Source organism: Myotis yumanensis, unplaced genomic scaffold (genome assembly GCF_028538775.1).
Source record: "Myotis yumanensis isolate MYYU_CA2020_CCGP unplaced genomic scaffold, mMyoYum1.0.hap1 SCAF_4, whole genome shotgun sequence".
In the NCBI taxonomy this organism is placed as follows: Eukaryota; Metazoa; Chordata; class Mammalia; order Chiroptera; family Vespertilionidae; genus Myotis; species Myotis yumanensis.
The window spans coordinates 72,347,232-72,361,234 of NW_027223755.1; the positions used below are offsets into that span (position 1 = coordinate 72,347,232).

At 41.1% G+C, this 14,003-nt stretch overlaps 1 protein-coding gene across 2 annotated transcripts in view; it reads left to right on the plus strand.

The window, feature by feature from the left end:
- Positions 1-14,003, plus strand: part of SRFBP1 (serum response factor binding protein 1) — a 62,854-nt gene that overhangs the window by 36,093 nt on the left and 12,758 nt on the right. For both annotated transcript variants that reach the window (XM_070412520.1, XM_070412521.1), the window contains one exon: positions 1,489-1,560. In XM_070412520.1, the coding sequence (XP_070268621.1) occupies positions 1,489-1,560 (72 nt within the window). The remainder of the gene's footprint in view (positions 1-1,488; positions 1,561-14,003) is intronic.

Sequence of the window (14,003 nt, forward strand, 5' to 3'; positions counted from 1 at the left end):
TACCATTTTGAAAAATTATGTCAAAACTATTCAATATGGAAAAATCCTGAATAGAGGTCTTTTGGAGATTTACTATACACCCCAGTCCACCATCATTGTCTGTGTTACATTGTAACTTTAGACCAGAGCTGAAATCATTCTTACTATTTTAGTTAGTATTGTAGGTTTCAGAAAACAAAAGTTTTACCAGATGTTATTTAGTCCTGTAATTTGCCAGAAAAGTTCACAGACTTTTATCATGTCATCTTGGAGCCATCCAAAGCACTTTATTTCAGCTCAACGAAAATCTATTAGGTCTGTACTTTGTTTACCAAGTACTCTGATAGTTTACAGAAATTTAGAAATTAATATGATGCTTTCTTTGAGAAGCATAGAGTCTGATGAATGAGGTGGACACATGAACAGAGAATTTGAATAGTGGATAAAATGCCTATAGCTGTATTGAGGAGGGCCACTTAGTACTTCTTTGAAGATTCATGGAAGGCTTCCTGTTAAATGAAGCTGACTCTTAAAAAGTGACCATAACTTCCCAAGTTGTAGGATGGGAGACTTAAATTTATAATACTTTATTGTATTTGTTTTAGAGAAGTTATAAAGGAAGTACTTATAAAATTAAAAAATACAAAACATTTTTAGATTATTTTACTAGTTTTCCCTACATGAAGTGTTGCATTAGGTTTGATAGTGATTTAGATTCATATCTCAACATGACAATATTAACAATTAATCTTTATCAGAGGCATCTATATATATAAAAGCCTAAGTGACTGTTATGACCGGTAGACTGAATGATCGGTAGACTGGCTGCTATGATGTGCACTGACCACCAGGGGACAGATGCTCAGTGCACTCCTACAGCCAACCTCCTGTGGTACCTACCCCCAGCCAGCTGGCCCCTATTGGCCCTGATTGGGACTGGGCAAGACAGCCCCAATCGGCCCCAATCTCCGGCCAGGCCGAGGGACCCCACCCATGCACGAATTTGTACACCAGGCCTCTAGTGTATGTATAGGAAAAATATAATATGTATATAGGATTTGGCACTATGCACGGTTTCAGGTATTTACTGGGGTATCAGTCACTTGGAACATCAGTCTCTCTAAATTGATGAAATTGCCAATGTCATTAAAATAAGTAAAAATTTCTGTAAATGTAATAATTCTTAAATTAACGTTTTTAATTATTTTAATCTTATTTTTATTAAGGAAATGTTTTTATCCTGGAATTTTAGAGCACATTGAATGTTCTAGCTTTCATTGAATATAACTGTTGTGGGGTGATTAGCTTTTAAATTCATTTTGCTGTGACTTTTTTCTTAGCATGGTAATCTCTTACTGTGTGATAGAAATTGTTATCTTCTAAAAGTTGAAAATTCACTTAACATCAGATTTCTTAAGAGCAAAACAGAGGAAGTAGTTTATCTCATAATAATAATGAGTTTAAAATTAGACTCATAACTAAAATTATTATTATTTTTTTTTTTTACAGGAATTGAAACCTGACATAGTAACTAAATCTGCTCTTGGTGATGATATCAATTTTGAAAAAATCTGCAAAAAGGTATATCTGCAGTAGGTTGTATTTTTTTTAAAAGTTCCTTATTTATATTTTTTACTTTTTTCCTTAATGAGAAAACTTATGAAGAATCCAGGTATTATTAGTATATAATGAATTTTCCCCACTTGACCTTCAATATTGCCACCAAAAAAAATATTTAAAAAAAATACATATTTTATTGATATTTTACAGAGAGGAAGAGAAAGGATAGAGAGTTAGAAGCATCGATGAGAGAGAAACATCGATCAGCTGCCTCCTGCACACCCCCTACTGGGGATGTGCCCGCAACCAAGGTACATGCCCTTGACCGGAATCGAACCTGGTACCCTTCAGTCCGCAGGCCAACGCTCTATTCACTGAGCCAAACCTGTCAGGGCCCAAAAAAATATTTTATGGTAATTTATGAATTTCCTTTGCTGTGTTATCACACCTTTAAGGTCCTTAAAGGCACTGACTTCTCTGCAGTTAATTGATGTTAGATATGTTAAATGTTGACATAACTTAATATGATATTTATGTGTTAGATAACAGTTTGTCAATCTTACTAATTCAAACAATTGTTATTTTTATTCTTTCCAAATAATTTCCATGAATATTTCCCTCAACCCCTGCCATTCACCCCGTGAATGATTTTTTTAAACTCCCTTTTACAAATGAGAAGAGCTGAGAAAATGAAGTGAGATGATTAAGCTTATACCACTGTTATGCTGTACAGTTAGGACTTCCATCCAGTTGTTCTGCTTCTTGGATTTGCAACTCCTGCTTCTTCTTTACTATTTGCCTTTTTATATTTCCGCTCATTTTGCTAATGCCTACAATTAAGAGAATTTCTACCTGAGAACAGATTTTGGGTTGATTGATTTTCTACATTGTTTTTCTGTTTTGGCTTTCATTGACTTTGCTCTACTCTATATTATTTGTTTTTTCTTGCATTTGTACTTTGCTCTTTTTCTAGTTTCTGAATGTGGAAGCTTAAATTACTGATTTTATACCTTGTTTTCTAATGTAAGCATTTAATGCTATAAGTTTCCATCTAACCACCACTTTAGCTGCATCTCATATATTTGATATATTTTCATTTCATAGTTCAAAATGTTTTGAATTTCCCCTGAAATTTTATCTTTAAATGATGGTTTAATTAGAACTATATTCTTTAATCTCTGAGTAAATAGGGGATTTTCCAGGTATATCTTTTTTTTAAATTTTTATTGTTGAAAATATTACATATATCCCCCTTTTTCCCTCATCAACCCCCTCCACTCCCCACCCCAGGCACTTACCACCCCACTGTCTACTTCCATGGGTTATGTATGCATACATGCATACAAGATCTTTGGTTGATTTTTCCAGATATATCTTTGTTACTGTGTTTTTTTATATGAAATTTTTATTTTTTTAATTAAATCTTTATTGTTCAGATTATTACAGTTGTTCCTCTTTTTTACCCCCATAGTTCCCCTCCACCCGGTTCCCACCCCACCCTCTGCCCTTACCCCCCCCACCCCACCACTGTCTTCATCCATAGATGTATGATTTTTGTCCAGTCTCTTCCTGCACCCCCCACATCCCTTTCCCCCCTGAGAATAGTCAGACCACTCCCTTTCTATTCTATTCACCCGTTTATTCTGTTCATCAGATTATTTATTCACTTGATTTTTAGATTCACATGTTGATAGATGTGTATTTGTTGTTCATAATTTGTATCTTTACCTTTTTCTTCTTCCTCCTCTTCTTAAAGGATACCTTTCAGCATTTCATATAATGCTGGTTTGGTGGTGATGAACTCCTTTAGCTTTTTCTTATCTGTGAAGCTCTTTAGCTGACCTTCAATTCTGAATGATAGCTTTGCTGGATAAAGTAACCTAGGTTGTAGGCTCTTGCTATTCATCACTTTGAATATTTCTTTCCACTCCCTCTGGCCTGCAAAGTTTCTGTTGAGAAATCAGCTGACAGTCGTATGGGTACTCCCTTGTAGGTAACTGACTGTCTTTCTCTTGCTGCTTTTAAGAGTCTCTCTTTGTCTTTTGCTCTTGGCATTTTAATTATGATGTGTCTTGGTGTGGTCCTCTTTGGATTCCTTTTGTTTGGGGTTCTCTGCGCTTCCTGGACTTGTAAGTCTATTTCTTTCACCAGGTAGGGGAAGTTTTCTGTCATTATTTCTTCAAATAGGTTTTCAATATTTTGCTCTCTCTCTTCTTCTGGCACCCCTCTAAATCGGATGTTGGTACGCTTGACGTTGTCCCAGAGGCTCCTTACACTATCTTCATATTTTTGGATTCTTTTTTCTTTTTGTTTTTCCGGTTGGGTGTTTTTTGCTTCTTCGTATTTCAAATCTTTGACTTGATTCTTGCGATCCTCTTGTCTGCTGTTGGATCTCTGTATAATATTCTTTATTTCAGTCAGTGTATGCTTAGTTTCTAGTTAGTCCTTTTTCATAACCTCGAGGGTCTCACTAGACTTCTTGAGGGTCTCACTTAATTTATCGGCAGTTTCTAGAAAATTCTTGAAAAACCTTATAGGTGTGGTTTTGAACTTTATATCCAGTACAGTGTGGCCTTCACTTACGAGTTTAATTCGTTCCGTGATGGAGCTCGTAACTCAAATTACTCGTATGTCAAGTCTTAAAGTGAATGAGTGAGACACGTGATGCTGGGATGATGTTGTGGCGTTCACTGTGACGTTCGCTGCGCCAACTAGTGGTGGGGTATCTGAAGCTGGCTCGTAACCCGAATTTTAGCTTGCAACTCAAAGCAAAAAATCGGCCGAGAGACGGCTCATATCTCGAAAAACTCATTAGTCAGGACACTCGTAAGTCAAGGCCCCACTGTAGTTTGCTTTCCTCCATTTCTGTCATTTGTGACCTGTTTCTTTGTCTCCGCATTTTTTATGCTTCCCTGTGTTGATAGAGTGGCTTTCTGTGCTAGGTGTCCTATAGGGCCCAGTGGCTCAGCCTCCCCAGTTACCTGAGGTGGACACTCTTGGTGCACCCCTTTGTGGGCTTTGTGTACAGTCTTGTTGTAGTTAAGCCTTGATTGTTTTAGGTATCACTGGGAGAAATTGACCAATTGGCTGTGAGAATCAGCTGTATCTGCAGTGGGAGAACTTCTGTGCTGGAGATACCCTTCTGGGGCAAGACTTGCTTCAGTGGGGCTTTGGTGCTCACTGAGTCTGCCCCCTGAGTGTATCCCTTATGGATCTGAGGAGTTGTAATCTGGATGGCCCCACTCTGACCACTGGGTACACTGGCTCTTGGATCTCTAAGGAGGTGCTAATTTAGCCTCTGCCTGAGGCTACCCAGCAGGAGCTATGGAGAGATCTGCAGATTCCTCTTCTTTGTTTGGGGTTTGGAGGTGCCCAGATGAGGCCCAGCTGTGAAGCAATGCAAGCTGCTGTGGGGCCTTGGGCCTTCTTTTGGAAGTTCTGGGTCCCTTCTTATCCAGCTGCAGTTTGTTAGGTAATTTTCAGATTGCAAAGGGCCAGGCCTTTCATATGCAAAAGCCTCTGCGCCCAGCTTGGGTGGGGCGGAGTCTCAGGAGATCAACAGGGCGGAGCAAGCAGCTATGGCTGCTCCTCAGTCCTACCCTAAGAGGCCCCAAGGCTCAGTGTCCCGTGGTAATCGCTGCAAGCACTTCTCGAGTTCTGACCAATGCCAGACAGTCCAGTTTTTCCCCGTATGAGTCTGGGTCCCCAGAGACTCGCCTGGAACTGGAGTTCAGATCAGTCAGACACTTGAGACTCCCTCCCAATTGAAAAAGACAACCACGTCCTCAGTTGCCAGCCCTTTCCACGTGCGCCTCCTTACCTCTGCACTTCTGCACCTCCTCTGAGTCTCAGTGTGCTTTTCTCTTTCCTTCTAGTTGTAGAATTTCCACTCAGCCAGCCTTCCTGTGGTTCTGGATGATGTCCGTTTTTTCTTTTAGTTGTATTTTTGAAGTGGTTGTGCGAGGCAGCAATTTCCAGTGTTTACCTATGCCGCCGTCTTGGTTTCTCCTCTGTTACTGTTTTCTTTATGATACATGAGCATACTTTTTATGGTTTTTATTATTTTAACTTTATTATTTGTTATCTTGGTGACTATTTTATGAGCACTTGAAAACAATATGTATTCTATTGGGATCAGTGTCCTATAAGTGTCTTAGGTCAAATTGAGTGATGATGTTGTTCAGGTGATTTATATATTTACTGATTTTCTTCCTGTTTTATTAATTACTGAGAGAAGTATGTTTGAATCACCAACTATAAATGTCAGGTTGTCTATTCTAGCCTTAAGGAAAAATATACTCTTGTTCTACATTTATGTAGACTTGCACGGACTTCTCTACAATTAATTGGTGTTAGATATGTTAAATGTTAAAAGCATTTTATTGGAAGAAGGCCAGAATAGAAAATGGTTTTATTTGTTTGAGGAGAGTGAGGGTTTGTTCTTGCCATCATTGTCCTTGTCAGAGAAGCAACACCAAAGTATTGAGCATGATTTTACAATAGCCACTTTATTTTATACTACTATGATTTTTCAGTAAATATTATTTCATAGGAGTCATTCATAAAAGAGCAGGAAATACTTAGTTTTGTTATAGCTTTAAACTTGTGGTTTGGTCTATATCTCACACTAAATAGAATAGTGGTAATTGTATAAAAATATGGCAGGATATATTTTTGCTTTCTCTTGAGAGTTTTAAAAAATATATATATAATTTAAGATTTTTACCAGAATAAATTTTTTAAACTTTTTGGTTGCTAAATTCTAAAGGTATTTCATTAATGTTTAATTTGTGGTAAGAATAAAAAGCAGTTTATTTTTATTTCCTTAATAATATTATGTTTTTATCTAAACTCTAACAGTAACACTTGGCAATATTTATTACTTAACTTGAACTTGAAAATATCCAAAATAAAATATCCTGTGTCTTTTTTTTTTTTTTTTTTTTAACTTCTCAGCCAGATTGTTTTCCCTTTGGAAGGTTAACATCAGTTAGCATATGTGTAATATGTGTAAAATCAGTTTTTTAGATTATCATCTGTCTTCCATTTATATCCCTTTGTTTAACCTTCCAGTGTTTAAAATATCATTTAAATTGAAAATGGAAAAACAAACATCAGTATTACCTTATCATTATTTCTAATAGTAAATTCATTTGTATATATAGTTTTGAGATTTGTAATAGTAATTCAGATAGGGGGTTGTCGGAGAGCTGGTTTCTGCTCAATCCCTGCAGGCCAGGCCAAGGGACCCCACCGGTGCATGCATTTGTGCACCGGGCCTCTAGTATGCATATAAGATCTTTGGTTAATCTCTTCCTGCCCTACCCTCTCCCCGCTTCCCTCTGAGATTCATCCCTTTGTTCCATGTTTCCCTGCCTATTGTTTCCGCTCCTGCAGTGAGCTCTGCCCCCTGGTTGTCAGTGTGTGTCAGGTCAGCCGATTGCTTAGGCTTTTATATATATAGACTAGAGGCCTGGTGCATGAAAATTTGTGCACTTGGGGGGTCCCTCTGCCTGGCCTGTGCCCTCTTGCAGTCTGGGACCCCTCGGAGGATGTCCACCTGCTGGCTTAGGCCCGCTCCCCGGGCCTAAGCTGGCAGTCAGACATCCCTCTGGCAGCCCGGGAGCCCTCAGGGGATGTCCACTTGCCAGGGGGAAGCAGGCCTAAGCTGCAGTTGGACATCCTTAGCACTGCTGAAGAGGTGGGAGAGGCTCCCGCCACCACTGCTGTGCTGGCAGCCGTCAGCCTGGCTTGTGGCTGAGCAGAGCTCCCCCTGTGGGAGTGCACTGACCACCAGGGGGCAGCTTCTGCATTGAGCGTCTGCCCCCTGGTGGTCAGTGTGTGTCATAGTGACCAATCATTTCCAGTCGTTCTGCTATTAGGGTCAATTTGCATATTATCCTTTTATTATATAGGATTTGCCACAGGAAGGGAGCTCAGTGGAAGATGACCAAATAGGAAATAAGTCTGTTACATAGAGCTCTGTACATTTGAGGTTATGTGACCATCAGAATAGACCAGAACAAACTAATTTGTGGAATATCTTACAGCTTGCACAATTTCTCCTTATGCATTCTTATCTCAATTGACCTTAAAACACTGTAAAACAGTGATCTCATAGAGAAAGTATTCATGTGTGTGGGGAGGTGGGGGAGTAATAATAGTAATGTCTTTGTTTTTCAAATCAAGGAAACGGGGTACAAAGGTTAAGTAGCCAGTTAATATGTATGTGATGAGAGTTTAAAGCTAGAGAGTTTAGGGACTGGAACACTGACATTTCCAGACAGCTGTTGCCAGAATTTCAGGAGTGTCTCAATTCAAAACATCTGTTGCATGCATAGCAGTTGGCACTGTGAAAGATATGAAGGGAATAGAGACAATATTTTTTTTTTATTGACACTATTACAGATGTCCTCCATTCCGCCCCTCCTTGCTCTGCTTTGCCCACCTCTACCCAGCCCTCCCCACCCCTTGGCCTTCATCACACTGTTGTCTGTGTCCATGGGCTCTGCATATACATTCTGTGTCTAATCTCTTCACCTTATTTTACCCATCCCAACACCCCACCCCCCCTCAGAGATCTGTCAGTCTGTTCTGTGTATCCATACCTCTGGATCTATTTTGTTTGCCAGTTTATTTTGTTGCATAGATGCCACATGTAAGGGAGATCCTATGGTATTTGTCTTTCTCTGACTGGTTCATTTCACTTAACAAAATAAGCTCCAGGTCTGTCTATGCTGTCGCAAAGGGTAAGAAGTCTTTCCTTTTTACAGCCATATAGTATTCCATTGTATATATGTACAACAGCTTTTCTAAAGGATGATGTAATCCAGTAGAAATCAAAGACAGTTATAGTAAACAACTGTAGGATAAAAGGAAGCAAAGTAATACTTGTTAACATGAATACCGGTTGCCTGGCTTATTAAGTGCTTTATATATGCTAGCTTTCTCAGGGAAGATGATGATAATCCCATTTAACAGATGAGGCCATGGGCCCAGAAAGGTACAAAATATTCCTACAGTCAGATAGTAGGAAATGGCAGGTCCAAGGTCTAAACCCAGGTTTCTCGGTTTTTGGCCTACAGAATGAAAGTTTTGGATAAAAGGATGGAATAAGTTTCCATATGTGTAAGATGGTATTTTTGAATCATGGTACCATAGGGATTATGAATTCAACGAATGCAGAAGGGTCTCTTGTGCCCTTAAATGTGAATTCTAAACCTTAGTTTGCCATAGTTCTTTGAATCCATCTAAATGGACTGATTTATATATTTAGGTAAAACACAGAATTGAAATTAAGTCCAATTGAAAGCACTGCTACTAGCAGTCTACCTTTACAAGTTCATTTAAAATCACTTTGTTTTAGGCATATTTTCAAAGGAATGAACATTGCATGTAAGAGAGCTTTAGCTGCCCTGGCCGGTTTGCTCAGTGGATAGAGCATCGGCCTGCAAACGGAAAGGTCCCAGGTTTGATTCTGGTCAGGGGCACATGCTCGGGTTGTGGACTTGATCCCCAGTGGGGGACTTGGAGGAGGCAGCCAATCCATGATTCTCTCTCATCAGGGATGTTTCTATCTCTCTCTCCCTCTTCCTTCCTCTCTGAAATCAATAAAAATATATTTTTAAAAAAGAGAGAGCTTTTGCATTTTTAGATTGTTGTTTATATTTCTATGTACATTCTCAAAATGATTTTCAAAATTGAACACCAAATGCTTTGTGCTCACAATAAATACCCATATGCCAAAATAAAAATTTTCCATTAAAAATTTAGGTGTTTTCCCTTTTTTATTTAATTTATTTGAAATGGAAGAAACTGGAGGTGTGTTAAACCACAGTTTCCTGAGAATTTTCCATGGCAAACATTGTGTCAACTTTAAATAAGGAAACCTGTGGTTTCTTTCATACCCCACAATATTGTGATGACTTTCATGCAGGTGTAAAAACTATTTGCTCACAGAGACTACTTAGTCTTTTAGCTTCAAAATAAATTTATTTAAATTTAAAATGTATGACTCTATTTGAAAATTTTCTGTAAACTTCCATAGCATTTCTGTCTCTCTATGAAGTTTATCACACTCTGCCTTGGAATCGTTATTTGTGCATTTGTCTTAACCTTTTAAATTAGTGCAAGATCATACATAAACCTCAAAAGATGGTGTTTGTCTTCAAGACCATACCTTCACATCATAAGTCATGTTATATAAATGCAAATATAAATATGAGTAAATATAAAGAGGGAGGATGTGAGGAAAGAGGATGGACTGGAGAGAAATTAAAGAGAGATAAAGAAAGTCTTATGGCAGGGGTTGCCTGCTTATTCTTGTGAGCTCCTCCTACACTTAGCCTAGTGCTTTAAACAAATTGCAGCAGAGTCCCAAAGCACGACCAAAGGTGTGAGCCTGAGCCCACTTGCTTCACAAGCCTCTTTTTTTAAATGTTTATATTTGATCTTTTTCCCAAAAGGTTTGAAAGGGCCTTGAAGTTGGGTCACAAAATGAAAGTTATCTCAAATAATTTGGAAGAAAACTTGTTTCTCAACAACTTCTCGTTCTAGACTGAATTCAGAAACCTGACTTTGATACATGTAGTTCTCAAATTGTTTATTTAAAGAAAGTTAGTTAAAAATACCAATTTTATAATTTCAGCAGTCATTTAAATAAACTTATTTCTCTTAAGTAAAAAAAAAAGTGAAATTAATACTTTAAACTTTTCTTTAACTTTATTCTTCAAAAAGCAATTAAAAATCATTTATTTAATTGTTTAAATATAAATTTTAAGAATCTGTAAAGGGAACACAGACCAAAGATTTTCTTTAACAATTTACTGTCTTGACTTAATTTCAGTATTACCGATCAGTTTCCCAACTCAAACCTTTATCTTTTGAACTCACTGCTGTTATATATGGCTGCATAAACTATATACTGCACAACTCTAATTATGTGAATGGCAGTCCTGGATTATGCAATGCAATGGCTCTTTTTGAATCAATTTAACTTGTTATTAACCGGGTATTTTCCCCCAAATAAGTCCTCCACAAAGGTTGCAACATAAAAATATAGTTAGAGAGGAATACATAAATAAGAATAACATCTTCATTTATTAAATTAATACATAATTATAAATTTTAAAACTTACTCTAGGGCAGCAGTCACCAACCTTTCAGACCTCACCGACCACCAGTGGTCCATGGACCACCGGTTGGCGACCACTGCTCCAAAGGTTTCCTTAAACCAGCGGTTGCCAACATTTTGGACCTCACGGACCACCAGTGGTCCACGGACCACTAGTTGGTGAGCACTGTTCTAGAGCCTTTAAAAGACATAGAATTTCCAGAATTTGGATCATTAAGTCACTCTAGGATATTTTCCAGGGCAGAGAAATAACATTGGTAAATGAACTCGGTGATAAAATGATTCTTAACAAAACAGTATTTACCTAGAGTCAACACTAGATGTGCAGGTATTACCACTGCTCTTCTAAAACTTTTTATAACTAAGATGGAAAGTTGTAGCTAACTCTGGAAAGAAAAATACCCAATTCATCAAAGCTTTTAGCAAGTTGTCAAAGCAGGGATTTGAGAACAGTGGTAGATGTTTTGAGCAATTCTACATGAATATATTTAGTCAAAATCTATTAGGATTCCCAGAATTTTTTATCTAAAAGCATGTGAAATTAACCCATGTGATGAGAATAGTCACTTTCTAATTTGCCTATTGTACAAATACAGATGTTCATATGTTGGAGATTATCTTTGAAACAAATATTTTGTTGCTATAGGAAATATACTGAAGAAAGCAGTTACAGATAAATAGTTGTTGCTGCAATATCTTCTTTTCTCTTGGAACCTGAAAGAAGGGCAGGACTCTGGAGTGCATATGGTTGGTTGTATAATGAATGTATGGGGCTGCATTCACATAAAACTTTATTTTAAAAGATAGGCAACAGGTGACAGCTGGCCAGCTTGCCTACCACCGGATATAAGAGTCAAATACTTCTACAAGATTTTTTGTGAAAATGACAGGTCTTTATTATTTTTCCCCACTTTCAACTTAAGTTGATTACTCTTTAAGCATTAGCTGTTGACTTCTTGTGTGGTCTGTAAGGATTTCTATCTCGTTCCTCCTCTATGTCATATCCTATCTAATAATAGACAAACATGGTAATTAACCATACCTCCGCTACGCTTCCCATTGGCTAATCAGCAGGATATGCAAATTAACTACCAACAAGATGGCGGCTGGCAGCCACACAGCTGAAGTGAACATGAGGCTTGCTTGCTCCAGTGATGGAGGAAGCCAAGGTTCCCCGCCTGCCACGGCCCAGCTCTGAGCTCTGGAAGCAACAATGTTTCAATTATAGAAGCTAAACAAACCCCAGATACCTGCTTTCAGCCAGCCACCGCCTCAGAGCTGGAGCCGGGCCTCAGAGCTGGAGCAGGCTCTTAGCTCCAGTGACAGCTATAGAAGGTAAATAAATTCCAGAATAAAAAAAAAAAAGAAAAAAAAAAAGAGGCTGGGAGCTTCAGTCGCCCACCAGCCTGAAAACGGCCCTCAGCCCCTCACCCAGGCTGGCCAGGCACACCAGTGGGGACCCCCACCCTGAAGGGGGTGTGACCAGCTGCAAACAGCCATCATCCCCTCACCCAGGCTGGCCAAGCACGCAAGCGGGACCCCCACCCTGATCCGGATCACCCTTCAGGGCAAACAAGCCGGCTCCCACCCGTGCACCAGGCCTCTATCCTATATAGTAAAAGGGTAATGTGCAAACTGACCCTAACAGCAGAAGGACTGGGAATGACTGGTCACTATGACACACACTGACCACCAGGGGGCAGACGCTTAATGCAGGAGCTGCCCTCTGGTGGTCAGGGCGCTCTTATATGGGAGGAGCTCTGCTCAGCCACAAGCCAGGCTGATGGCTGCCAGTACAGCGGTGGTGGTGGGAGCCTCTCCTGCCTCCTCAGCAGCGCTAAGGATGTCCGACTGCAGTTTAGGCCTGCTCCCCGCTGGCAAATGGACATCCCCCGAGGGCTGTGGGGCTGCCAGAGGGATGTCTGATTGCCGTCTTAGGCCCAATCCCCCGGGGAGCAGGCCTAAGCAAGTGGTCACCCCCGAGGGGTCCCAGACTGCGAGAGGGCACAGGCCGGGCTGAGGGACCCCCTACCCCTGAGTGCACAAATTTTTGTGTACTGTGCCTCTAGTCTTTAGATATAAAAGCCTAAACGACCATCGCGACCGAACAGGCTGTGTGAGGCGACCAGGCCGGCAGTGGGGTTAGTGAGGGGCGACCAAATGACTAAACAGCAGGCTGCGTGGGGCAACCAGCCGGCAGGGGGGTAAACCGGCAGTCGGACTTCCCCCGAGGGGTCCTGGATTGGAGAAGATGCAGGCTGGGCTGAGGAGACCCCTCCCTCCATGCATGAATTTTGTGCACCAGGCCTCTAACCTAATATATGTAGACTAGAGGCCCAGTGCATGAAATTCATGCACTGCAGGTGGGGGTCCCCTCAACCTGGCCTGTGCCCTCTTGCAGTCCGGGACCCTTCAGGGGATGTCTAAGCTGGCAGTCAGACATTGCTCTCACAGTCTGGGGCTCTTACAGTCCAGGACCCCTCACTCCTACTGCTTGCCTGCAGTAGAGGCGAGAGAGGCTCCTGTCACCACCACTGCGCTTTTCAGCTATGAGCCAGCTGAGCAGCACTCCCCCTGTGGGAGTGCACTGACCACCAAGGGGCAGTTCCTGCATTGAGCGTCTGCCCCCTGGTGGTCAGTGCGTGTTATAGCAACAGGTCATTCCACAGTTCAGTCGATTTGCATATTAGCCTTTTAATATATACTAGTGGCCCGGTGCATGAAATTTGTGCACATTAAAAGGGAATTAATTAGAGGAAATATTTTAATATTGCTATTTGTCCTTTCTCTATAATAAAAGTGTCTGAGATTAAAGAAAATTAGCAAAATGTATATGAAAATCTTCCTCCTGTCAGAGTCTGGGCTGTGCCACGGGACCCAGAGTCAAGTCCCCACCCACCCGCGTGTGCCTCGAAATCGCGTAAGACCCAGACCCGGCCAGCCCCACCCCTGTCAAGCCCCGTCGCAGTTGGGGGGGCACAACCTCAGGTCCACTGGCCTGGCGCCAGGTGGGGGGCACTGCATCAGGTCCCATGTTCTGATGCCAGGCAGGGGCTTAGCCTTAGGTCTCCTGTGAAGCCCTGCCAGGTGGGGAGCACAGCCTCAGGTTCCCAGGCCCAGGGCAAAGGGCGCGGCCTGAGGTCCCCTGTTCTGGCACTGGGGAAGGGGGTGTGGCCTGAGGTTCCCCAGGCCAGGGTGAGGGGCGCTCCTTGAGGTCTCCTGTCAAGCTCTGCCCGGTGGGGGGGTGCGGCCTGAGGTCTCCCACCAAGCCCCACTAGGCGGGGGGCGCAGCCTCAGGTCCTCTGGCCCAGCTCCACGCAGCCTCAGGTCG